Raw genomic sequence first — 27,416 nt, forward strand, 5'->3', positions numbered from 1 at the left:
ATACAGTAAACCTCGGATATATCGGATTCAATTGTTCCCACTGGTTTTGTCCGATATAAGCGAAATCCGTTATATGCGTATACCGGAAAATGTCCGTTTTACGCATATATGGGATTTATATCCGGTATATGCGTAAATGGGATTTTATCCGTTATAAAAAGGCACTTCCTTGACTATGTTTCCAATGTACCTGGACGCGCAGGCAACGCTGCAAACGCTGCAAATGACGTCGTATAGCGGCCTGTCACGATTCGGCGAATCGGAGCGCCACGATGCGGCCATCCGATATATGCGAGGGAAATTTCATGGAAATGCATTGGAACGGGACTGGAGATTTTGTCCGAAATAGGCGAAATCCGTTATAAAAAATCCGATATATGCAATGAATTTTTATTGGAAATGCATTACAGAAAAATCGGTTCTTTTTTGGGAGCGAATTTCCGATATATCCGAGTCCGATATATCCGAGGTTTACTGTATAATCATTTCAATCATTCATTCATTTTCTACCGCTTATCCTCATGAGAGTCGCGGGGGTGCTGGAGCCTATCCTGGCTGTCTTGGGGCGAGAGGCGGGGTCCACCCTGGACTGGTGGCCAGCCAATCACAGGGCACGTATAGACAAACAACCATTCACACTCACATTCATACCTATGGACAATTGAGTCGCAAATGAACCTTTATGGAATGTGAAAATGTGTCAATTTTCCTGAAACTCATCTATGTTCTACTACTGATTATTAAAGAATGGAATTGAACTTGGGTCTCCTAGCTGTGAGGCCTGTGTACTAACCACTCGTCCACCGAGTTGTCGGGGATAAAACTTACAGCTCAGAGTCCCACTGCCAGCGATCAAACATTTCTATACATTTGGCAAGTCAGTAGTACAGTACGTGTTCATGCACTGTAAAAATAAATAAAATAACTACAAAATTCCACTAAAGGTGCACGGAATGCCATGTAGCGAGGGAACACTGTACTTAGAAAGTATGGCGCTTTCCGCTAACCTGCTAATAGCCTCCATTTGTAAGACAAACAGTTGAAGGGTTTGACGCTCACACACCTGTGGCGCCTTCGCTCTGCTGAGGCTTCCCCAGCCAGCGCCGCCATCATGACGACGGCCTTCCAGCACGCCCCCACACCCCCCCCACCCCTGCTCCGGAGCGCTCTGCTAAAGTCATTTTCTCTGGACGAGGAATTAATTTCCTCTCCCAAACGTTCCCTGTTTGTCGCCCACCCGAGTGTGCAGACTTTTCTACTGAAAGGCTGACAGGAGTATGATTTGGGTATTTCAAAATCATAATACTTGGAATAATACTACCACATCACGACGCATACCTGCACACTTTTTGAAATCCAATGCGAGGCCTGCATCAGTAACAATAACAAATATTATTAATAATAATAATATTATTATTCACACATTATTGGTTTTCTTATTTAACTTCATTTCAGGTTCAAACTATGACGTATATAGTATTTCAAACTTCCACCACAATAATAAAAATGACATATAGAGGGTAATTCATGATCAATTTACATTTCAAAAATACTTACTGTACACAAAATCTATTTTTTAATTTTCTATTTATTAAACGGGACCTAAGATGCTAATCTTTTGACCCCTTGTATTGAGTTGTGGTCTCCGAAAACCAGCACAGAAAGCGTTCCACAGTAAACCTCGGATATATCGGATTCAATTGTTCCCACTGGTTTTGTCCGATATAAGCGAAATCCGTTATATGCGTATACCGGAAAATGTCCGTTTTACGCATATATGGGATTTATATCCGGTATATGCGTAAATGGGATTTTATCCGTTATAAAAAGGCACTTCCTTGACTATGTTTCCAATGTACCTGGACGCGCAGGCAACGCTGCAAACGCTGCAAATGACGTCGTATAGCGGCCTGTCACGATTCGGCGAATCGGAGCGCCACGATGCGGCCATCCGATATATGCGAGGGAAATTTCATGGAAATGCATTGGAACGGGACTGGAGATTTTGTCCGAAATAGGCGAAATCCGTTATAAAAAATCCGATATATGCAATGAATTTTTATTGGAAATGCATTACAGAAAAATCGCTTCTTTTTTATCTGTCCGTTGTGAGCCAATTTCCGATATATCCGAGTCTGATATACGTATCCGAGGTTTACTGTAGTTCTTCCAGAATCTGCACCTATTCCAGCTGTACTGGATTTGTGCTTCCCGTCAAAACGGTCTGTTTTAATTCATTATACCCATGGCCCGCCTCCGGGAATTCCCACTCTGCTGTGGTTGGTCACATGCCCAAAGTGCTTCCTGACTATGAACGAACCCCCCAAAGTTTGCTCAAGTGTGGGACCAAAGCGCTGGGAACGCCAAGCGTAGGAATGATTGCAAGGTTTATAGTGTGTCTGTCACACACTTTCATCCCACGATGCGGCCATCCGATATATGCGAGGGAAATTTCATGGAAATGCATTGGAACGGGACTGGAGATTTTGTCCGAAATAGGCGAAATCCGTTATAAAAAATCCGATATATGCAATGAATTTTTATTGGAAATGCATTACAGAAAAATCGCTTCTTTTTTATCTGTCCGTTGTGAGCGAATTTCCGATATATCCGAGTCCGATATATCCGAGGTTTACTGTAGTTCTTCCAGAATCTGCACCTATTCAGCTGTATTTCTTTGGAATTTGTGATTCCCACAAAAATGGTCTGTGTTAATGTATTCCATTCCGGCTCGCCTCCAGGCACGCCCACTCTGCTGTGGTTGGTGACACTGCCGAGGGCATAGAAAAACACTTCCTGTTTGTGCCGCCAACTGACTGGTCCACCTCTAGGAGGCGCTGCAATGGACCCCCCCTTTGGTTGATGATCATCCCAAGATCGGCAGCGAACCAACACTCCTGATGGTACTCCATCTTGGAACTGGACTAGTAGGCTAGTTGGTTTTTCTTTGTGTCTACTTCATTGAATAGTTGTTTGTCTATATGTGCCCTGTGGTAGGCTCGCAACCAGTCCAGGGTGGACCCCGCCTCTCCGCCAGTCATTACCACTACCACACGAGGCCCTCATGGGGGATAACCCTTGCAACATCTCCACATACCCGGCTGCTGTTTCACGCCCCTGCACAACCTGAAGCTCCATTGTTCCATTGAAGGATCATGACGCCCCCCCCCAGCCCTCCACTGTGCCAAGTGGAAAACATCTCAGGTGGGATTTCCTTGTCATGCTAGTAACATTGGAAGCCATCAGAGAGGCGAGAGGCGGGGTCCACCCTGGACTGGTGGCCAGCCAATCACAGGGCACATATAGACAAACAACCATTCACACTCACATTCATACCTATGGACAATTTGGAGTGGCTAATTAACCTAGCATGTTTTTGGAATGTGGGAGGAAACCGGAGTACCCGGAGAAAACCCACGCATGCACGGGGAGAACATGCAAACTCCACACAGAGATGGCCGAGGGTGGGGAAAGACAAAATAAGAAGCCAAAAAGTTACCACTTCCACACAAACTAGGAGGAGAACTCATTCATTGGATTTCTACCGCTTTTCCTCACAAGGGTCATGGGGGGTGCTGGAGCCTATCCCAGCTGTCTTGGGGCGAGAGGCGGGGTACACCCTGGACTGGTGGCCAGCCAATCACAGGGCACATATAGACAAACAACCATTCACACTCACATTCATACCTATGGACAATTTGGAGTGGCTAATTAACCTAGCATGTTTTTGGAATGTGGGAGGAAACCGGAGTACCCGGAGAAAACCCACGCATGCACGGGGAGAACATGCAAACTCCACACAGAGATGGCCGAGGGTGGGGAAAGACAAAATAAATAAGAAGCCAAAAAGTTACCACTTCCACACAAACTAGGAGGAGAACTCATTCATTGGATTTCTACCGCTTTTCCTCACAAGGGTCATGGGGGGTGCTGGAGCCTATCCCAGCTGTCTTGGGGCGAGAGGCGGGGTACACCCTGGACTGGTGGCCAGCCAATCACAGGGCACATATAGACAAACAACCATTCACACTCACATTCATACCTATGGACAATTTGGAGTGGGGGAGGAAACCGGAGTACCCGGAAAAAACCCACGCATGCACGGGGAGAACATGCAAACTCCACACAGAGATGGCCGAGGGTGGAATCGAACTCGGGTCTCCTTGCTGTAGCGGTCTGCGCGCTAACCACTCGTCTGCCGTGCAGCCGTGACGGACACATAATCAGATGTTAATAAGAGTGTTAAAAATAGAATAGTTAGTAGTTTACACAAGTAGTACTGCATCCGTGTACTGTAGTACATAGTCTCCATATCTGCTTTGCTTGTGACTCAGGACAGTCTGCCTTTGGGGATGCCACAGGTGACAAAGATGAGGTATGGGGGGCACCACCTCATCTTTCACATCATGCCACTTCTGGCTCCGCCCACCAGCCCCTTTTTCCGAAAGGCAGAGAAAAAGATGGCCACCTGAGTTCAAGTCCAAGGAAAAATGCCCAGCGATTGTTTTTCCCGATTGTGAGCTGTTTTAAGGGTGCAGATTTATTGCGGCGTTCCGTGTCAGGAGGGCGATCGTATGTATGCGGTCAGCAGTGACCCAGCCTCCCTCTCACGTTACACCCTATTTATAACGTCCCCTCCGCCGGCTCCCCTCGTTCTGCTGCAGCTCCTCGGGACCTCCTCCTCCTCCTCCTGCTCCCAGTTTCCAAACCTCCAAGCTGCCTTCTGACAACTGAGAGGCTCGGCCGGCCTCCGTGTTTATCCCGCTCCAGCCTGGCAACCAAGCGGATTACCACAGGAAGGACCCCCCCCTCCCCCTCTCGGACTTTTCTTCCTTTTTTTTGCAACAGCGGGGAAAAGTTCTGTGGAAGCTTCTTGGATATGTGCTGCTCATCTTTTTCCCTTTAGCTTGCTTTAGCAGCTCCTGACCTTCCACCTTCCTCCTTGCCATGGATCACACACTGTTTGGCTGCCTGCGTAGCCCCCACGCCCCCACACAGGGCCTGCACCCCGCCGCCTTTGCCCCGTCCCCCCTCACCCTGCACGGACGCTCGGACCACATCTCCTACCCGGACCTGGCCTCCTCTTCGTCGTCCTCCTCTCCTTCCTCCACGTCCTCGCCGTCCACTTGCATTATCTCCAGCTACGTTTCCGAAGACGGCCTCTACCCCGGGAACCACCACCACCAGCACCAGCACCAGCACCAGCACCCCCACCACCATCACCCCGCTGCCCATCGTGGCCACGTGCAGCAGCATCATCACCCCCCCGCCCAGCACCACGCTGCCTGGCATGTCCCCCAGATGCCCTCGGCCGGCGGGGGTGCACGGCCCAACCTCTGCCACCCACACGCTCACCTGTCCCACGACAACGGGCCGCCCCCACCGGACCTGGGACACCCAGGAGGGCCCGCTTTGTGCGCCACCACCCCCAGCCTGGGTGGCAGCAGCACCCCCACGGGGGCCTCCTGCGCACCCGCCGAGTTTGGAAGGCCGACGCCATCGCCCGCTGAGGCTGAGAAGAGGAACGGGAAAAGGAAAAGTGACAGCTCAGGTATCCAATAATTACTTTTCATAGAACTACTTTTATTTATTTATTATATATCATAAATACATTCTACCATAGATGGCTCCCGCATAATAATAAATAATAATAATTATATAATATATATAATAATCTGTGTTACAATATGGTTCCACTCTGGCATAAAGCAGCAGCATTACCTTACATTACAGTACAGTTATATATTACATACATTATATTATACCTTTATATATTTCAACAGCTAATAGGCACCTTATTAAAAATATATCTAATGACTCAATAACTATTTGCAACTTTATTTATATGCAATTTAGATTTTCATTACATTTTAGATTTTGAGATTTTAAAAATCTATATGCATTGTATGACTTCTTTTTTTATTTAAAAAATGTTTTTACATGAAAAAAAAAGTATGAAAATAAGTCATTTGTCGTGTTGGCCAGCGGAGTAAAGCACTGAGGCATCATTTGCATATTCAAGCGGGATTTTATTTCCATTTTTCATTTCTTATTATCATATTATGTTCCATTTTAACATTGGAATTTTCAATTTTCATTTACTTTTATTGCAATGAAATTGTGTCAAGGTGCCAAACGGCATCATTAGCTTACTTTCTGTTGCCCAAATGTAAAAATGATGTACAGTAGATTTATAAGATATGCCTTTATTCGTCCCTCAGTGGGGAAATTTATAATAAATAATAATAATAAGAAGAAGAAAAAAATATTTGTATTAATTATATTCATGCCAAATAACACATTGACTATTCATTGACTACACCAGGGGTGGGCTAACTTTTTGACTCGCGGGCCGCATTGATATAACAAAATTTCCGGGGGGGGGGGAGACAGACTATATATTTTACACGTAACAGTCCACCTGGTATTATTGTATCTGTAAAATTGTCATGCAATCTGCTATTATTATTTATTATTTTATATTTATATTTAAATATTTTAAAAATAATAAAATATTATAATAATTACAATAAAATTAAAATAATAATTATTATATTATTATTATGTAAAATATGCAAATATAACAATAATATTATATATAATTATTATAATAATTAGCATTAATATAATAATTATAATAATCATAATAGTTCTAATAATAATTATAATAATCTAATAATAATAATAATAATTATTATTATTATTATTATTATTATTATAATAATTATTATTATTATGTGCTTGTGTCCCTTTTAGCGCAGGGGTGGGCAAACTTTTTGACTCGCGGGTCGCATTGATATGACAAAATTCACGGGGGGGGGGGCAGACTATATATTTTACACGTAACAGTCCACCTGGTATTATTGTATCTGTAAAATTGTCATGCAATCTGCTATTATTATTTATTATTTTATATTTATATTTAAATATTTTAAAAATAATAAAATATTATAATAATTACAATAAAATTAAAATAATAATTATTATATTATTATTATGTAAAATATGCAAATATAACAATAATATTATATATAATTAATATAATAATTAGCATTAACATAATAATTATAATAATCATAATAGTTCTAATAATAATTATAATAATCGAATAATAATAATAATTATTATTATTATTATTATGTGCTTGTGTCTCTTTTTTCAGGAGCACTTTGTAAACAACAGACCATGTCAAAAAACGAAATTGATAAAACCATCTTTTTTTTTTTTGTACTGTGTAACCGTGTAACATGTCCCTGCTGACCCGTGGATCTTTTCCCACCTGCGCTCACCGCAACAATCAATCACGGCCACCGTGGCCTCATTGGCATCCTCGCCGGCAACGTGATCTCGGGGAGCATTTTTCGCTCACGGTGCCTTTAACGGCTCCAAACTCTGCCATTTTGTTTTCATCACACGATTATTTATTACAATGATGACAATATAAGTCCGAGCACGCTTGGAAGAAACTTGCTGCACGTTTCTGCCAATATGCCAAACTTTTTAAGTTTTACTTCCCCCATTGTACCACACACCTCGTTCTATTGGTTCAATTCCCTCCCTGTAAATAATTTGGAAAGCGATCGGCGTGTAAGTACAGTTAGTGCGTACTGGACTGGACTCGCAACGCTGATTACTGGGCCTCGCCGGGCTGCTGACTCAATCAGCTGTCTAAATATCACACCGCCTGCACCAGATAGAGCACCCCTGCTCAGGTTTCACCATCTGGACCCCCAAAAAATATGCACCCCCGCCAAAAAAAAAAAAAAAAAATGGCAGAAAAAGCAACAAAAAAGCGAGAGCTCATTTGCAAGTGTGACATCTTTTAGTGGCGTATTTTTGAGTTTGTTGCCGTTTTCCTTGAAGATGAAGCTTGCCTGAATGGAAGCTTGCATCTGCTGTGTGTCATCGTAATATTATTCTTCCACTCAAGGGAAAAAAGATGGAAAAACAATGAACTGACTTTTTTTTCCATTTGAAAAAAAAAAAAACAAACCAGTCTTAATACTTCCCAAGAGGCTCTCGTGTCGCTTCTTTTTTTGTATTTTTGTGGGGGGATAAAAATTGCAGCAATTGCTGTGGAGAAGTCATAAAAAAAACAGTTTTAAACTTGTCTCCATGCCGTGTTTACTTCCAAACCAGAGAAGCCTGATTTGGAATTAGTGAATAATATTTACTCCCGCTAATTTATTTCATAAATAATAAAATATAAAATCAATAAAGCGGCGATGTGAGCGAGACTGCTCTTTCTGGCCCTGGTCCCTGAGGTGAGGACTCCTGACGTGCTTTCAAGGCTTAGCACCATTCCCCATCCGACCCGGTCCAATTTACACTTTGGCTCAGGGGTGGCCGCATTGTTTGTGTAAAAAAAATGTATCTTTTTTTATTGTATCTGTAAAAGTGTCATGCAATCTGCTATATGTGCGCTTTGAGATCATTTATTTGATGTAAAATGCTTTATAAATTAAATTGATTATTTTTATTATTAATAATAATAACATTAATATTTAATATAATATTATTTTTATTTTATAATAATTGATTATTATATAATAATATAATATTATAATATATATAATATTATTATTATTATAATTTATTATTATATAATAATGATGAATAATTTTTATTTATTTATTATGTATTTATTATTATTATTATTATTAATTAAGTGCTATATGTGCACTTTGAGATCATTTATTTGATGTAAAGTGCATTATAAATTAAATTGATTAATATTAATTATTATTATTATTATTATATTGTATATTATATTATAATTGTTATTATTTTATAATAATATGTTATAGAATAATAATATAATATTATAATATATATGTTGGGCGGCACGGTGGTCTAGGGGTTAGCGCACAGACCTCACAGCTAGGAGACCAGGGTCCAGTCCAGGGTGTACCCCGCCTCTCGCCCCAAGACAGCTGGGATAGGCTCCAGCACCCCCATGACCCTTGTGAGGAAAAGCAGTAGAAAATCAATGAATGAGTTCTCCTCCTAGTTTGTGTGGAAGTGGTAACTTTTTGGCTTCTTATTTTGTCTTTCCCCGCCCTCGGCCATCTCTGTGTGGAGTTTGCATGTTCTCCCCGTGCATGCGTGGGTTTTCTCCGGGTACTCCGGTTTCCTCCCACATTCCAAAAACATGCTAGGTTAATTAGCCACTCCAAATTGTCCATAGGTATGAATGTGAGTGTGAATGGTTGTTTGTCTATATGTGTCCTGTGATTGGCTGGCGACCAGTCCAGGGTGTACCCCGCCTCTCGCCCCAAGACAGCTGGGATAGGCTCCAGCACCCCCATGACCCTTGTGAGGAAAAGCAGTAGAAAATCAATGAATGAGTTCTCCTCCTAGTTTGTGTGGAAGTGGTAACTTTTTGGCTTCTTATTTTGTCTTTCCCCGCCCTCGGCCATCTCTGTGTGGAGTTTGCATGTTCTCCCCGTGCATGCGTGGGTTTTTTCCGGGTACTCCGGTTTCCTCCCACATTCCAAAAACATGCTAGGTTAATTAGCCACTCCAAATTGTCCATAGGTATGAATGTGAGTGTGAATGGTTGTTTGTCTATATGTGCCCTGTGATTGGCTGGCGACCAGTCCAGGGTGTACCCCGCCTTACGCCCGAAGACAGCTGGGATAGGCTCCAGCACCCCCCGCGACCCTCGTGAGGAAAAGTGGTAGAAAATGAATGAATGAATGAATATATATGTTGAGTTTAAATGAAATACTTTTGGAAAGAACGGACGGGCCGTATTCAAACACTTGTGGCCCCCCCGGGCCGCAGTTTGCTCGCCCCTGCTTTGGCTTCATGCGGACCAGCACACAATCCTTCTAAAGTGCAACTACACTGGACAAGGAGACACTTGGACATCAGGAGTGTTAAACAAGGTAGACTGAGGGTGTCGTTTTAACAAAGCCCAACAAAGAGGATATGCTGATTACCAAAACGTTTTTCATCTCAAAAGGGACTTTTAAATGATTTTCTAACATTAAGGAAACTGTAAAAAAAAAAAAAACAATAACAGAAAACAGGCTTCACTATGTATCCTAAAAAAGGGGGCTCAAAGTGAGGGTGGCCACATCCAGCATTCCATCTCAAAAACACATTTGGGTGTCAAATGATTCATTTACATTTTGAGATTAATCACTTTTCAAATGAATTAATCATGATTAATCATCATGTGCAACTGTGTCTGAAGTATGTCCTTTAACCTTTAACAGTGTTTTATTGAAAGAAACATAAAAGACAGGACAGCAGTAATATATACAGTAAACCTCGGATATATCGGACTCGGATATATCGGAAATTCGCTCACAACGGACAGATAAAAAAGAAGCGATTTTTCTGTAATGCATTTCCAATAAAAATTCATTGCATATATCGGATTTTTTATAACGGATTTCGCCTATTTCGGACAAAATCTCCAGTCCCGTTCCAATGCATTTCCATGAAATTTCCCTGGCATATATCGGATGGCCGCATCGTGGCGCTCCGATTCGCCGAATCGTGACAGGCCGCTATACGACGTCATTTGCAGCGTTTGCAGCGTTGCCTGCGCGTCCAGGTACATTGGAAACATAGTCAAGGAAGTGCCTTTTTATAACGGATAAAATCCCATTTACGCATATACCGGATATAAATCCCATATATGCGTAAAACGGACATTTTCCGGTATACGCATATAACGGATTTCGCTTATATCGGACAAAACCAGTGGGAACAATTGAATCCGATATATCCGAGTTTACTGTATATCTTTTATTTGCTTGGACTTTTTTTTTTTTTAGCTTTTGGGGGTAAAAGACACAATGGATAACCAGTGCTGGAACGTAGTTGTGGTGGACTTGGAGTTGGGGGGGGGGGGGGGGGGTCTTTGCATAATTAGGCATGATGCATGTGCACCTATGTGGAAAAACAACGCTTCTCATTGAGTGGAGCCATACATGCTTTCACGTCGTTATCCAAAAGTGTTCAATAAGACCAGAAAAAGTTGTTGCTTTTTGAAAAACAGCATCTAAACGGGTTTGAATACTCGCTAATTATAGCGACAAAGTTGGCAGTACTGATCCTCGTGCTACGTCTTCTTATTCTCTGGTGTGCTAAGAAGCCCATCGAGTCCCATTTCTAATGTTTTTATGAGCGAGGGTAGCGCCAAACGTATTTGTGGTGGGGACCGCCTTACTCCTTCCATTCAGACACTCAAAGAAGAACATCTAGAATTCTTCACCCTGGCTGGAGTTTTCCTTTCAAGTTGGAGTGGAGATGAAAAGACTAGAAACGTGCAGAAAAATATACGTTATATACGTTAAAAATACACACATTCATGTGCCACAGACCACATGAGGCATGTTTCCGGGTGTTGCGACATCATACGTTTAGAGACCGTGACTGGAATTTTCCAGGAAATGTTGAAGTCACATGATGGCGGCTCAAGCAGAAGGAGACGGACATTAACGGGCAACACCTGCTTTGTTTGCGTGGTAGAATCCCAGGACGGGAGTTACAAGTCGGATCTGAGCAGCAAGCCCAGGAAGGAGAGGACGGCCTTCACCAAGGAGCAGATCCGGGAGCTGGAGGCCGAGTTCGCCCACCACAACTACCTAACCCGACTGAGGCGATACGAGATCGCCGTCAACCTCGACCTCACAGAGAGACAAGTAGGTACCAAAATCCCGAATCTTGGACTACCGTTTTTGTGGCTGTGGAGGCCATTGTGCTCCAGATGTGGCGGATGATGGGACGATCCCCTTCCAGATGCTGTCTATTCTTCCAAGGTGCTGAGATGGGAAGGAAGTGCTGTCTAGCAAGTCACTTCCTTCCCGTGAATGAAATGCTCTTAAAAATAAGCGAGCTGAATAACAGGAGACAAATAGCTCCAGGAAGGAAGCCGCTGGACGCCACACGGCGCCTCTGATGGTCCCGATGACCGCGTGTCGTTTTAACAAAGCCCAACAAAGAGGATATGCTGATTACCAAAAAGTTTTTCATCTCAAAAGGGACTTTTAAATGATTTTCTAACATTAAGAAAACTGTAAAAAAAAAAAAAAAACAATAACAGAAAAGGCTTCACTATGTATCCTAAAAAAGGGGGCTCAAAGTGAGGGTGGCCACATCCAGCATTCCATCTCAAAAACACATTTGGGTGTCAAATGATTCATTTATATTTTGGGATTAATCAGTTTTCAAATGAATTAATCATGATTAATCATCATGTGCAACTGTGTCTGAAGTATGTCCACTTTAACAGTGTTTTATTGAAAGAAACATAAAAGACAGGACAGCACTAATATATAATATATAATATATAATATATAATATATAATATATAATATATAATATATAATATATAATATATAATATATAATATATAATATATAATATATAATATATAATATATAATATATAATATATAGGCGGCACGGTGGTCTAGGGGTTAGCGCACAGACCTCACAGCTAGGAGACCAGGGTTCAATTCCACCCTCGGCCATCTCTGTGTGGAGTTTGCATGTTCTCCCCGTGCATGCGTGGGTTTTCTCCGGGTACTCCGGTTTCCTCCCACATTCCAAAAACATGCTAGGTTAATTAGCCACTCCAAATTGTCCATAGGTATGAATGTGAGTGTGAATGGTTGTTTGTCTATATGTGCCCTGTGATTGGCTGGCGACCAGTCCAGGGTGTACCCCGCCTTACGCCCGAAGACAGCTGGGATAGGCTCCAGCACCCCCCCCGCGACCCTCGTGAGGAAAAGCGGTAGAAAATGAATGAATGAATGAATGAATATAATATATAATATACATAGCACTAATAATATACTGTAGCTAAAAGACAGCAAATTCTATTTATTTCTATTTATTATTCTATTATTTCATCTATTTCTATTTATTTATTTTTTATTCTACAGTAAACCTCGGATATATCGGATTCAATTGTTCCCACTGGTTTTGTCCGATATAAGCGAAATCCGTTATATGCGTATACCGGAAAATGTCTGTTTTACGCATATATGGGATTTATATCCGGTATATGCGTAAATGGGATTTTATCCGTTATAAAAAGGCACTTCCTTGACTATGTTTCCAATGTACCTGGACGCGCAGGCAACGCTGCAAACGCTGCAAATGACGTCGTATAGCGGCCTGTCACGATTCGGCGAATCGGAGCGCCACGATGCGGCCATCCGATATATGCCAGGGAAATTTCATGGAAATGCATTGGAACGGGACTGGAGATTTTGTCCGAAATAGGCGAAATCCGTTATAAAAAATCCGATATATGCAATGAATTTTTATTGGAAATGCATTACAGAAAAATCGCTTCTTTTTTATCTGTCCGTTGTGAGCCAATTTCCGATATATCCGAGTCCGATATATCCGAGGTTTACTGTATTTACCTAACCCTGGTTTCTTTCATAGTAGCACACCATGTGATTCACCTTAATCGTGTTCCTATGAGCGATGAGGTGTTGCATTCAAAGACGCCACCTAACTGCAGTTGATTTCACTGTGTTTTGAGTTTCTTGTCTGCGATTTCCGAGTATACTCACCATACGCAACAAATTGCACGGCGTCTGTCGTCATAAACATAAGGCGTGGATTGCCATGATACAGCTGCATTAACCACGGCCAATTCTGATTAATCACATAAATTAGTTACTGCTGTGAACGCACTATTTCTGGCAGCCCCCCAAAAACATAAATATACTGTCAATTTTTTTGATATTTTGTAGCATTGCTGGGAGTGCTTCCAGTTTCCTAGCATGCGTTATTTGGTAAAAAGTTGGTAAAGTTCATAGTTTGGCATAACGACATAATTGGAGTTTTTTATTCAACACAGTAGTACTTTTATGTGTGTTTACTTATTGGGCTGTTAGCAGCAACAACTAAAACAAACAAAAAAAAAAAAAACAATATTGGATAATGGACTAGTAGTTAGCACACAGGCCACACAGCTAGGGGACCAGGGTTCAATTCCCAGGGAGTTTGCATGTTGGTTTCCTCCCACGTTCCAAAAACATGCTAGGTTAATTAGTAACTCCAAATTGTCCATAGGTATGAATGTGAGTGTGAATGGTTGTTTGTCTATATGTGCCCTGGGATTGGCTGGCCACCAGTCCAGGGTGTACCCCGCCTCTCGCCCCAAGACAACTGGGATAGGCTCCAGCACCCCCATGACCCTTGTGAGGAAAAGCGGTAGAAAATAAATGAATGAGTTCTCCTCGTAGTTTGTGTGGAAGTGGTAACTTTTTGGCTTCTTATTTTGTCTTTCCCCACCCTCGGCCATCTCTGTGTGGAGTTTGCATGTTCTCCCCATGCATGCGTGGGTTTTCTCCGGGTACTCCGGTTTCCTCCCACATTCCAAAAACATGCTAGGTTAATTAGCCACTCCAAATTGTCCATAGGTATGAATGTGAGTGTGAATGGTTGTTTGTCTATATGTGCTCTGTGATTGGCTGGCGACCAGTCCAGGGTGTACCCCGCCTTACGCCCGAAGACAGCTGGGATAGGCTCCAGCACCCCCCGCGACCCTCGTGAGGAAAAGCGGTAGAAAATGAATGAACGAATGAATGAATATAATATATAATATACATAGGTATGAATGTGAGTGTGAATGGTTGTTTGTCTAAATGTGCTCTGGGATTGGATGGCCACCAGTCCAGGGTGTACCCCGCCTCTCGCACGGAAGTCACATGGGATAGGCTCCAGCACGACCGCGACCCTCGTGAGGATAAGTGAATGAATGAAAATTGGATAATCTCAAATCTCTGATATTGTGTCGGGGGATTTCAGACTGCGGCCCAGCACGTCTATGTGGTCACAACAGTCTTTGCTGTTATGCTAACAAGTATGCTAACAAGTAGCAGGAGTGATGTCAACCAAGCGGCAGTAAAAAGACATTGCAACTGTGTGCAAAACCTGTCCTGTACAAAAGTCCCGTAGTGGCACTATCTTGACACCCCTATTGGAAACCGCCAAAAATCCCAAAGTCCATGTACTATCTGATGGCCCCCGGTGCTGCTTTTGTCCCCGAATAGGCGAGGAAAAAAGGCGATAAATGTCATAGATCACCATGTGATCCATGTCACGCCGCAACAAGGAGAACTAACGGCCGCAATCACTATCGGATGGCAGCTTTGGCCTTACTGCCATGTGACTTCTCCGCCGCCAATCTGTGTCTGCGTTCAGTGAGCGTCTCGCGCCGCAGAGCACGCCGCGATATTCCACGCTCAATCGATGCAAACAATCAGGAAGCGGAAGACTTTTTCCAAGATTCCATCCTCTAATTAACCACGCAGGGAAAACGCTAACCTGCCAAGTAGCCGACTCTCACGCACGTGTTGGGGAGCTGAGGTCACTGCAGGTCCACGGAGGGTTCAGGTCTGGAAGGGGGAGCTTCTCAAGGCCCCCCCCCCCCCCCCCCCCCCCCGGGACTTGAGTGGAATGCGGAGGGCTTCGCATACGTCATGCATAAGATAAATGTTTGTGCTCTCCAGCGTGTCACCAATCTGATTCCAAACTCAACCAAAATAAACCCGTACCAACCCGCGTGACCCGAGTCCCCCCCCCCCCCCCGGCTCTCCTATCCCTCCCGGTAATCATCACTCTACAAACTGCTGAGTCTTCGCTTGTATGTCACCGGCATGTCAGTCAAAAGGTCAAACCTACGGCTCCCACATCCATAGCTCACTGATGGATAGCTTGCAGCTGCCTTTTAAGACGTGTAGCGAAGCCTGATACAATTCCAGCACCTTTTCTGATTCTGATCTTTGGTGTTCTTTAAAAAATCTTAAAAAAATGACTTTTGCTTTTGATTTCCCATGCATTGTAGAAGAGCGCTGAAGCAAATCACTAGTGTAGGGGTGTCCAAAATGTGGCCTGGGGGTCATTTGTGGTCTGTGGCACATTTAAAAAATATAATTTAACAACAAACTAAAAAAAAAAACAACAGGAAAAATGTGAAAATCTGCACAGATTTTACAACAAAGTAAAAATATTAGGAGAAAAAAAGTGTTACTCTAACGGGAACATGTTTTCATTTTATGAGAATACAATATTATGAGGAAAAGCAGCATTTTAGTGACATACAGTTATGTTAATTAATTAATATTAAATCAATTAGATATTGATACAGTAAACCTCGGATATGTCGGATTCAATTGTTCCCACTGGTTTTGTCCGATATAAGCGAAATCCGTTATATGCGTATACCGGAAAATGTCCGTTTTACGCATATATGGGATTTATATCCGGTATATGCGTAAATGGGATTTTATCCGTTATAAAAAGGCACTTCCTTGACTATGTTTCCAATGTACCTGGACGCGCAGGCAACGCTGCAAACGCTGCAAATGACGTCGTATAGCGGCCTGTCACGATTCGGCGAATCGGAGCGCCACGATGCGGCCATCCGATATATGCGAGGGAATTTAAATGGAAATGCATTGGAACGGGACTGGAGATTTTGTCCGAAATAGGCGAAATCCGTTATAAAAAATCCGATATATGCAATGAATTTTTATTGGAAATGCATTACAGAAAAATCGCTTCTTTTTTATCTGTCCGTTGTGAGCGAATTTCCGATATATTCGAGTCCGATATATCCGAGGTTTACTGTATTTAATATTAAATATATTTAATATTTAAAAGGAACAAAACAACAAAGAAAGTAATATTTTTTGTATAAATTTTTAAATTTTTAAATTTTTAAATTTTTAAATTTTTAAATTTTTAAATTTTTAAATTTTTAAATTTTTTAATTTTTTAATTTTTTAATTTTTTAATTTTTTAATTTTTTAAATTTTTAAATTTTTAAATTTTTAAATTTTTAAATTTTTAAATTTTTTTATAAATATATTTTTTGTGGAAAAAGTCATAATGTGATGAGAATCAAGTGGAAAATATAGGAATAAAGTCATAATTCCGAGAAGAAAATTGAAACGAATGGAAAAAAACAGCTGTAATATACTAACCAGAAGACAGTGAGAATAATGAATGAGAATACTAAGAATAATGAGAATCAGCTTGTAATATTATGAGGAAACTGTTTTGTTGAAATTGAAATATTAAAGAGAAAATAGCTTGTTTTTTAAAACTTACAGTTTACTGTTAAAACAAAAAAAAATAGATAATTTGGGGAAAATTAGGTTGGGAAAAGTTCTGGTAGGATGGGAAAAAAGTCATAATATTATGGGAATAAAATGAAAATATTATGGGAATAAATGCATAATATTATGAAATTGACATAAAATATTTAAGAAGAAATAGTGGATTGTATGGAAGGACTTAAATATGTAGTTTTTTTTTTTTTTAAGTATATTGCTTTAAGAAATCCCACCATGGCCCTTGCAGCCTTTCATTTTGGCACGAGTGGATCATCACCACGAAATATCTTTTGTATTTCTCAAACAGGTAAAGGTGTGGTTCCAGAACCGGAGGATGAAGTGGAAGCGCGTGAAGGGCGGTCAGCAGGGTGCGGCGGCCCGGGAGAAAGAACTGGTGAACGTGAAAAAGGGGACACTGCTGCCGTCCGAATTCTCCGGCATGGCGGCTTTGCACCACTCCACGGACTCTCTGGCCAATGACGACAGTCATGACAGCGACCAGAGCTCGGAGCACGCTCACTTATGATCCTGTTTTGCAACATCGTCGTACAACGATGCTAAATAAGTGTAGGAGATAATATCCTGACGCCACAGTAGGAATATTATAAAGGTGAGATTTTGGCTACTCTGACTAAAGCAGTACAAGTACAAGTGTAAACATTCCATGTTTGATTTGCACTGCCTCCGACACACGGATCGCACGTCACCCAGTCCGCCCTGCAATGCCGTTCTTCCTGCAAATAAGACCTTTTTCGGAATTTTGTAGCATGACTTTTGAGGTCTGCTGACTGAAGCGTCCCATTCAAGACATTTTCACGATGAAAATCCATCATCGCCCCGCGACAATTGATTTGGTCTGCGCTCACTGAGGTTCTGTGTTCTATCTTCAGCTTGACAAGCTTCTATCCCGGGACATCCTGCAAAGTCTGCTATGGATCTGATACCAAGTAAATATCCGGTATGGCCGGTACTGGTACCCGTTTTTTTTTTTTTGCTTTTAATTTGTTATCATGATTCCAATCTTACATACAAATTCATTTGAACGATTTAACAATACAGTCAATTCACCTTTCACCCACATTTTTTGTACAATTTTGTATGAAACTACACTTTTCCACAGTTTTGACACAGTTTTCAACTGAAATTGTTTTAGTTTTTTTTTTTTTGCAGTATTACACATTAGAAACTACAGTTTGAAAAATTTACACTGAAAAAGTTCCATCCGTTCCTCATTTCTCGATACTAGACTTATTCTCCATAAAATGTATTCCATGTAAATGTATTTCATTCCAAAAACATGCTAGGTTAATTAGCCACTCCAAATTGTCCATAGGTATGAATGTGAGTGTGAATGGTTGTTTGTCTATATGTGCCCTGTGATTGGCTGGCCCCCAGTCCAGGGTGGACCCCGCCTCTCGCACGGAAGTCAGATGGGATAGGCTCCAGCACGCCTGCGACCCTCGTGAGGATAAATGAATGAATGAAAATTGGATAATCTCAAATCTCTGATATTGTGTCGGGGGATTTCAGACTGCGGCCCAGCACGTCTATGTGGTCACAACAGTCTTTGCTGTTATGCTAACAAGTATGCTAGCAAGTAGCAGGAGTGATGTCAACCAAGCGGCAGTAAAAAGACATTGCAATGAATGTGAGTGTGAATGGTTGTTTGTCTATATGTGCCCTGGGATTGGCTGGCCCCCAGTCCAGGGTGGACCCCGCCTCTCTCCCGAAGACAGCTGGGATAGGCTCCAGCATACCCACGAGACCCTAATGAGGATAAGTGGGATCGAAAAATGGATGGACGATTGGATTTTTGGGCGTCCGGAACAAAGGAATTGGGTTTCCATGATTTTCTACGGAGAAAAAAAACTGCTTGGGTTTTTTTTGTACATCTCGGTTTTCGCCTGCCCGTTTGGATCAAAGTAATAACAAAAACCGAGGTGACACTGTATTTAATACAACAATATAACACAATGTACCAAGCTCAACACTCATTACATACTATTGTTTGAGCAAAATAAAAAAAAAACTACTAATGTTTCTCATTTTTCCATATTGTACAACAATATGAACGACACAACAACAAAGCATAAAAAATTAATTGTGAAAATAAACACAAGAGAACTGAACAACAACCATCTCAATACCCTAGTATCCATCTGATACTGATATTAATACTACACATAGTAGTATACCTGGGGATATTCTAAAAATGTAATTAATTCCATATTAAGATATTTTATGACACTAACTAGCCTCGTCAGCTAAGATGTTTTATTCCGATAGTTTAGACCATGGGTGTCCAGACTCTTTCCAGCCAGGTCCACATACTGAGTAAAAAAAATAGTACTATAATTACTTTATGCCCATATTTGGACTCCTTCTCAACAACTTTTTCTCCAACCTAATTTTCCCAAAAGCAACAACTCTGTTTTTCTCATATTATGACTTGTAAAAATTTTTAATATTTTCAACTAAAATGACCTTTTCTTTCCTGCTTGTATTGCCAGTTTATTCTTCTAAAATGGATAAAATCATGTTTTCTTGTTGCAGTGTTACTTTGTTAATATTTTGACATTATTCTTTATTATTATAAAATGACAGCTGTTTTCCCCCAACTATTTCATTTTTCTTCTTGTAAATATTTTCTCGTAATTGATTTTACTGTCATAACCTTTTCTTGCAATCACATTTTCCCTCACAAAATTCCAAATTCCAAAAATGACATCTTTACTTGTCGTTTTGTTTATTTCTCATAATTTTACAAATGGAAAAAAAAGGTCATTTCGACTTCATGCTACTAAAATGATTTACATTTTTTCAGCTTTTTTCTTGTGTTGCAGCTTTTTTCTCTTAATAATCGGATTCTATTACTGCTGATTTTTACTTTTTTTATTTTTGTTTTACAAATTATATTTTTGGAATGTGCCGTGATCCAAGAAAAAAAAAAAAGGCGAGCCGCACTTTGGACACCCCTGGTTTAGGCCCGGTCCCTCTCATTAAACAGTAATAAAATATAAAGTATATTTTTTCACTTCATGACTATATATATGTATAGATATCAAGATTTTGAAAATGTTGTTATGACTTTTTCCGTCATAAGTACCCCTGATTTTTTTTTCAGTGGGAAAAGCTAACAAAACAAAGACAGAAAGTTAGCAAGTTAGAAGTGTTATGACTTTATGACTTCCATTAAAGCCAACACGTTTATTGACAAGGGTGTCACCTGATCAAGTCACATCAACATGGGAATGAAGTGTAAATAAGCTGCAAGATAGGTTTATATGCAAACACCATGACTTCCTGTCCTGAAACAAATGAAAGATTTTCAGGCAAGTCCAACTGCTTATGTCACACACATGAACGCAGCACTGGAGGTGCGTGCTAAATTTACCTTCACCCCGGACCGGGGCCAGTGTTTGGACTGCTGGCAAGGACTCGGGGAGAAAAGCTACAAAGGATCGGATTCTGCTCTGGAGCCCAAGATGAAAATAATTTCACGCCGTGATCTCATCTTTCGCCTCGCTGAGACACCGAGACCGACCCAGGAGGCCAATTTATCTGAACAATCACATTTTTTTTTTTTTTTTTTTTTGCCCTCCCAGGAATGAGACGCTTTCTATTAGAGACTTTCTTAAAACGGCAATTGGAAATGGCCATGAAATGGCAGTCACTTGTGCATCACAAGGCTACGTGTGATCTAAATGATGACGCAGGTCAGGTGGTTCGGTGAAATGACAGTTTTAAAGTTCTTTCAAGGTTGAGTCCTGATGCAATCATGTATATAACATAATGTTTTCACAATTCAAAAAGTTTTATTTATTGTCTTGTGGGTGTGGAAGCCCATTTCCGCAACAACAAAGAAAAAAAAATCTAATGGTAAATCATACTTTTGATATGAAAAAATTAAATTACAAGTCCAAATTGTGATAACTGTGATGTATAAAAGTCAATTATGAGATGAAAAGTCAAAATTATTATGTCAGGCTCCAGCGAAGAAGGTTTGTATCTCATAATCGTGACTTTTTGTCTCATAACTCTGACTTTTTTATCTCAGAATTTTGACTCATTTGTCTCATAATTCTGACTTCCTATCTATCTTATGTTATAAATAGGGAATTTTATCTCATCATTCCGACCTTTCATCTACATTTGCACATGAAAGGAGCAAATGTTTCTAAATATGTAGTAGTTTGCAATAATTCCACACAACAAAAAGTATTTCTAAAGCTAAAATAATACAAACCATTACTGTGTTTTGACTTTTTGTCTCATAATTCTGACTTCCTATCTATCTTATGTTATAAATAGGGAATTTTATCTCATCATTCCAACCTTTCATCTATATTTGCGCATGAAAGGAGCCAATGTTTCTAAATATGTAGTAGTTTGCAATAATTCCACACAACAAAAAGTATTTCTAAAGCTAAAATAATACAAACCATTACTGTGTTTTGACTTTTTGTCTCATAATTCTGACTTCCTATCTATCTTATGTTATAAATAGGGAATTTTATCTCATCATTCCAACCTTTCATCTACATTTGCACATGAAAGGAGCCAATGTTTCTAAATATGTAGTAGTTTGCAATAATTCCACACAACAAAAAGTATTTCTATAGCTAAAATAATACAAACCATTACTGTGTTTTGACTTTTTGTCTCATAATTCTGACTTCCTATCTATCTTATGTTATAAATAGGGAATTTTATCTCATTATTCCGACCTTTCATCTACATTTGCACATAAAAGGAGCAAATGTTTCTAAATATGTAGTAGTTTGCAATAACTCCACACAACAAAAAGTATTTCTATAGCTAAAATAATACAAACCATTACTGTGTTTTGTTTTTAACTAACCATGTGTTTGGGAAGTTTTTTCACATTATAAGCAACGAACATAATAATAGAGTGACGTCATCGGTGTGTTATAGCAATAACAATAATATATGTGAGCCACTGGAAATAGGACCCCCCCACATCAAATGTAAACAAGCAACTTTGTATTTGCACTCACAAGACGTATTACTGTTATATAATAGTTATTCCAGAATGACTCCTCCTGCCGGCAACTGACCTACTTTACCTCCGCCTGACTTTATAAATACGCCTTGGCGGAAGACCACACACGGCGAGTGGTGGTACGACGACGCGGAGGATATAACTTTCCTCGTCTTCCTTATTTTTTCTTGTTGTTTTTTTTTTTTTTAAACACCTTCTTACCTGAGCAGGTGATGGCGGACAGCGTTCAGCTCGGCTCGGTAACGTCGGAGCTCCGGGCGATGTTCTACATGCTGTCGCCCAATGAGTCGTCCTTCGAGAAAGTTGAAGATGTTCCTGAGTACGTTCATCAGGTGGGCACACACACACACACACACACACACACACACACACACACACACAGTCGCGCGCACACATCACGTGATCCCTAATTGAACGGAAGTGTGTCACACGAGTAAATGTCAACTAAATAAATCGATGCAAAATCAATGAATGACTTGTAAAGTATTATGTACTTGTAAAATACTGTAAATGTAAGATAATAAAAGATAATGCTCATTTTCAGACCATTATTAACGTTATACTTATTACAATAGCCTACTGTTTATGTATTACTGTCATAGCTTTAGCTAGTTGTCATTGTTTAGTGTCAAGCATTTCAATGCATTGTTGACCAGATTGGATTTATATATGTACAGTATGTCATAGTCATAATCATTAATGATGTGGGCAACATAATTAGTGAATGGGTATGAAAGCATTGTACATTTTGAGAAGCATTCATATCCTTGAGCCAGCGACATCCCAAAGCTCCAAACACAGACATGATGCCAAACCAGCAACACCATAAAACAGATGCAACAGGAACGTGCTGCAAGTTAAAAATGCTTCAGTCACATAAACCGTGCAGGATTGAAAAACGCATGTAAAAGAAATAAAAGAAAAATGCTGCAAATGGAAAAAAAAACACACCCAATTCCCCGAAATCAACAAGTGCGTGAGAGAGATGCTGCAAGTTTACGGAACAACAACGGCGGTTTGCCAGGCTGGGGTTGGAACCTCGGCATTTGTGGTTCAAGATTCCTAAAAATACAGTAAACCTCGGATATATCGGATTCAATTGTTCCCACTGGTTTTGTCCGATATAAGTGAAATCCGTTATATGCGTATACCGGAAAATGTCAGTTTTACACATATATCGGATTTATATCCGGTATATGCGTAAATGGGATTTTATCCGTTATAAAAAGGCACTTCCTTGACTATGTTTCCAATGTACCTGGACGCGCAGGCAACGCTGCAAACGCTGCAAATGACGTCGTATAGCGGCCTGTCACGATTCGGCGAATCGGAGCGCCACGATGCGGCCATCCGATATATGCGAGGGAAATTTCATGGAAATGCATTGGAACGGGACTGGAGATTTTGTCCGAAATAGGCGAAATCCGTTATAAAAAATCCGATATATGCAATGAATTTTTATTGGAAATGCATTACAGAAAAATCGCTTCTTTTTTATCTGTCCGTTGTGAGCGAATTTCCGATATATCCGAGTCCGATATATCCGAGGTTTACTGTATGAACAAATATACATTTGATAGAGATTAATTAGAGTTCTCTATAGAATAAATAAAATCCTGAAAAACATTTGAAATAAATTATGATAAATTATTTAAATGAGGACTGGATTGAACATATTGTTGATGCGGACATCCTGTTCATCCCCATCACGTTATTTAGCAGTCGTACGCAATAAAAAAAAAAAAAGCCCCGGCCGTGAGTTGGCAACGTGGAGGATGCTTCATTTGAGAACTTGTTTTGGCGGCAGGAAACAGTAGAGGACAAACCGACTACAGTAAACCTCGGATATATCGGACTCGGATATATCGGAAATTCGCTCACAACGGACAGATAAAAAAGAAGCGATTTTTCTGTAATGCATTTCCAATAAAAATTCATTGCATATATCGGATTTTTTATAACGGATTTCGCCTATTTCGGACAAAATCTCCAGTCCCGTTCCAATGCATTTCCATGAAATTTCCCTCGCATATATCGGATGGCCGCATCGTGGCGCTCCGATTCGCCGAATCGTGACAGGCCGCTATACGACGTCATTTGCAGCGTTTGCAGCGTTGCCTGCGCGTCCAGGTACATTGGAAACATAGTCAAGGAAGTGCCTTTTTATAACGGATAAAATCCCATTTACGCATATACCGGATACAAATCCCATATATGCGTAAAACGGACATTTTCCGGTATACACATATAACGGATTTCGCTTATATCGGACAAAACCAGTGGGAACAATTGAATCCGATATATCCGAGGTTTACTGTACTTTGTTACATGCAAGATTGTTTCACATTGGTTCAGATTTGGGTTTTATCTTTTAACTTTAGCCCTCGTCTGGGATTATTGGGCCTGTTGTGAGATCAGTCAAAGCTCCAATAAAAGCCTGTGATGAAGGTGCTGGTGCTTGTGTGTCATCACAACATCTGTGAATGCACCTTCTGAATGGCGTAGATTTGTATTTGCTAAATAATAATTGTCCATAGGTATGAATGTGAGTGTGAATGGTTGTTTGTGTATATGTGCCCTGTGATTGGCTGGCCACCAGTCCGGGGTGAACCCCGCCTCTCGCCCCAAGACAGCTGGGATAGGCTCAAGCACCCCTGTGACCCTCGTAAGGATAAATAAATGAATGAGTGAATAAATGAATGATGTTTGACTAATAATAGGCTGTAATTTATGAATGAATGTTAAAAAATAGTGTCAGGTCTTGGTTTTCCTTCAGATTGGGTTCTTGGTGCTCTTATGCATATTCGAAGCAGACGTGTGTCCTTTGAGATTGAGACATCTGGGCATCCGAGAGGATGTCACCCATCATCCCAGCAGCATGTCGCTCGCTAGCCACATAGCAGTCATATATAATGGGATGTGGAGCTGGGAAGAATGTTGGGCTTCAGGGGCCAATTGGACCTGCTGTCCGGGCCGCATAATTACAGCCAACGGGTATTGACCACGTGAAGCCCTCCGCACGCACTTGAAACCGTGAAATGCCAAATGCTGCGTCAGCCAAAGCGGTTCTTTGAGCGAGTGGAAGGAAAGCAACTGACTTTGGTGTAAGTTGACTTTGCAATACGCAGGTTTATGATCTTGCTATTGTACTGCAGTACATGATCAGTACGCTTTTACATGAACTCACCTGTCAAATGTTTACCCCCAGCTCAAAAAAACGGCCAGGAAATAAAAAGCCTTTGACGGATTTAATGCGGCATGCAAAGATTGTGCAGCAAGTGGAACAGTCCGCTTTTTCCTTCTTGAACAATTCCTAATCAGATTTCTGGCTAATTCTCTGAATCAAAGAATCAGATTCCTTCACAAGAGCTGCTGTTTTCCCTGGGAAAATCGAAAGAGTCTTTATTACCAACACTACATTTATTAGGAGAACAAATGCAACCTGTTGATGAAACTTTGTTTTTTATGTACATAAATATTTGTCAAGGTCTGCTTCTATTTGTTAGTGATCACAAGCTAGTTCGGTTCCCAAACGGCTCCTCTGGTTGTTGTGTTGCTTAAATCGGTGAGGGCCACATAGTGAAAAATGAAAGGATGCCGTGCTGATGCTAAGTTTGATACATTTCAAGAAAAAACTGCACCCTCAGCTTTATTATATATATATATATATATATATATAAAATATAATATATATATTTATTATATAGCTGAAAGCATCCCAAAAATGTCAAATTCACTCATTGCTCTGGTTTTCCCATTTTTGCTGTTTTTCAGCTTTCTTCTTAAATAAGATCAATAAAGGTCACTTTTTCATAATACAGTAAACCTCGGATATATCGGATTCAATTGTTCCCACTGGTTTTGTCCGATATAAGCGAAATCCGTTATATGCGTATACCGGAAAATGTCCGTTTTACGCATATATGGGATTTATATCCGGTATATGCGTAAATGGGATTTTATCCGTTATAAAAAGGCACTTCCTTGACTATGTTTCCAATGTACCTGGACGCGCAGGCAACGCTGCAAACGCTGCAAATGACGTCGTATAGCGGCCTGTCACGATTCGGCGAATCGGAGCGCCACGATGCGGCCATCCGATATATGCGAGGGAAATTTCATGGAAATGCATTGGAACGGGACTGGAGATTTTGTCCGAAATAGGCGAAATCCGTTATAAAAAATCCGATATATGCAATGAATTTTTATTGGAAATGCATTACAGAAAAATCGCTTCTTTTTTATCTGTCCGTTGTGAGCGAATTTCCGATATATCCGAGTCCGATATATCCGAGGTTTACTGTATATATTTATATATATATATATAATATAATATATATATTTATTATATAGCTGAAAGCATCCCAAAAATGTCAACTTCACTCATTGCTCTGGTTTTCTCATTTTTGCTGTTTTTTCAACATTTTCCAAATATTTCAGCTTTCTTCTTAAATAAGATCAATAAAGGTCACTTTTTCATAATATCAGGACTTTATTTCCATAATATTTTAACTTTATTCCCATAATATTAGAACTTATTTTCCTCCAACCAAAATTCCAGAGTATCATAATAATACAACTTAACAGCCCCGCCCCCCCCCCCCACATTTTGTCTTTAATATTTCAACTCATGCTGAAGTCAAATCATATTTGCAAGTTTATTCTTGGAAATTTGTGACTTTTTTTCTCATAATATTTCGATTTTATTCTCGTAAAATTCCAGCTCTTTTTTTCCCATTTCTGCTGCTTTTTAAAAAGATTCCAATTATTTCAATTTTCAAGTGTTTTTTTGCTCCTGACGTGTGAAGTGTTTTAATTATTGTTCTACAACTTGTGTTTGTTTGGAATTTTTACGAGAGGCTCTGTGGCCTGGCTAGTGGCCTCGCTAGTGACCTCGCTAGTGACCTCGCTAGTGGCCTCGCTAGTGGCCTCGCTAAATGGGATTTCAAGTCATTTGTTTTTGCGGCAGGGCTGCAGCAGTAAAAGTGAGTTAGCAGGAGCTAACTCACTTAGCAGGAGCTAACTCAGGAGCTAACTCACTTTTACGCTGCACTGTTTACAGTTTAGTCTCTTTAGTGAGTTTACGCTGTAGTGGACAAGTGGAAGCTTTTAGTAGTGGACTTGTGTAGTGGATGTCTTGTGGGATGTTGCCAGAGCTCCGCCACGGAGTGATTGTAGTGAAAGACGAGGGGGGGGGGGGGGGGGGGGATAAAAGTGTCTTGTCAGACTAGCCTGTTTTGCAGCCAACCTTTCGTCAAGCATGACCTCCGTGCGACGTCTGAAAAGGGGGGC

General features: G+C 40.6%; 2 protein-coding genes across 4 annotated transcripts in view; both read left to right on the forward strand.

Moving 5' to 3' along the window:
- Positions 1–19,710, forward strand: part of meox2a (mesenchyme homeobox 2a) — a 61,750-nt gene extending 42,040 nt beyond the window's left edge. The window contains exons 3-7 of one of the 3 annotated variants that reach the window (XM_058052841.1): positions 2,742–2,903; positions 2,998–3,204; positions 4,907–5,551; positions 11,488–11,660; positions 17,409–19,710. In XM_058052841.1, coding sequence (XP_057908824.1) covers positions 4,948–5,551; positions 11,488–11,660; positions 17,409–17,627 — 996 coding nt within the window. In that variant the 5' untranslated portion in view covers positions 2,742–2,903; positions 2,998–3,204; positions 4,907–4,947 and the 3' untranslated portion in view covers positions 17,628–19,710. Of the gene's footprint in view, positions 1–2,741; positions 2,904–2,997; positions 3,205–4,334; positions 5,552–11,487; positions 11,661–17,408 lie in introns of all 3 variants that reach the window. The other 2 variants (XM_058052838.1, XM_058052839.1) reach the window with 2 other exon arrangements.
- A 2,372-nt stretch (positions 19,711–22,082) lies between these two features.
- agmo (alkylglycerol monooxygenase) overlaps positions 22,083–27,416 on the forward strand; it is an 85,273-nt gene continuing 79,939 nt past the window's right edge. The window contains exon 1 of the mRNA XM_058054026.1: positions 22,083–22,456. Coding sequence (XP_057910009.1) covers positions 22,337–22,456 — 120 coding nt within the window. The 5' untranslated portion in view covers positions 22,083–22,336. The remainder of the gene's footprint in view (positions 22,457–27,416) is intronic.

This window comes from Doryrhamphus excisus, chromosome 17 (assembly GCF_030265055.1).
Source record: "Doryrhamphus excisus isolate RoL2022-K1 chromosome 17, RoL_Dexc_1.0, whole genome shotgun sequence".
NCBI classification, from domain to species: domain Eukaryota; kingdom Metazoa; phylum Chordata; class Actinopteri; order Syngnathiformes; family Syngnathidae; genus Doryrhamphus; species Doryrhamphus excisus.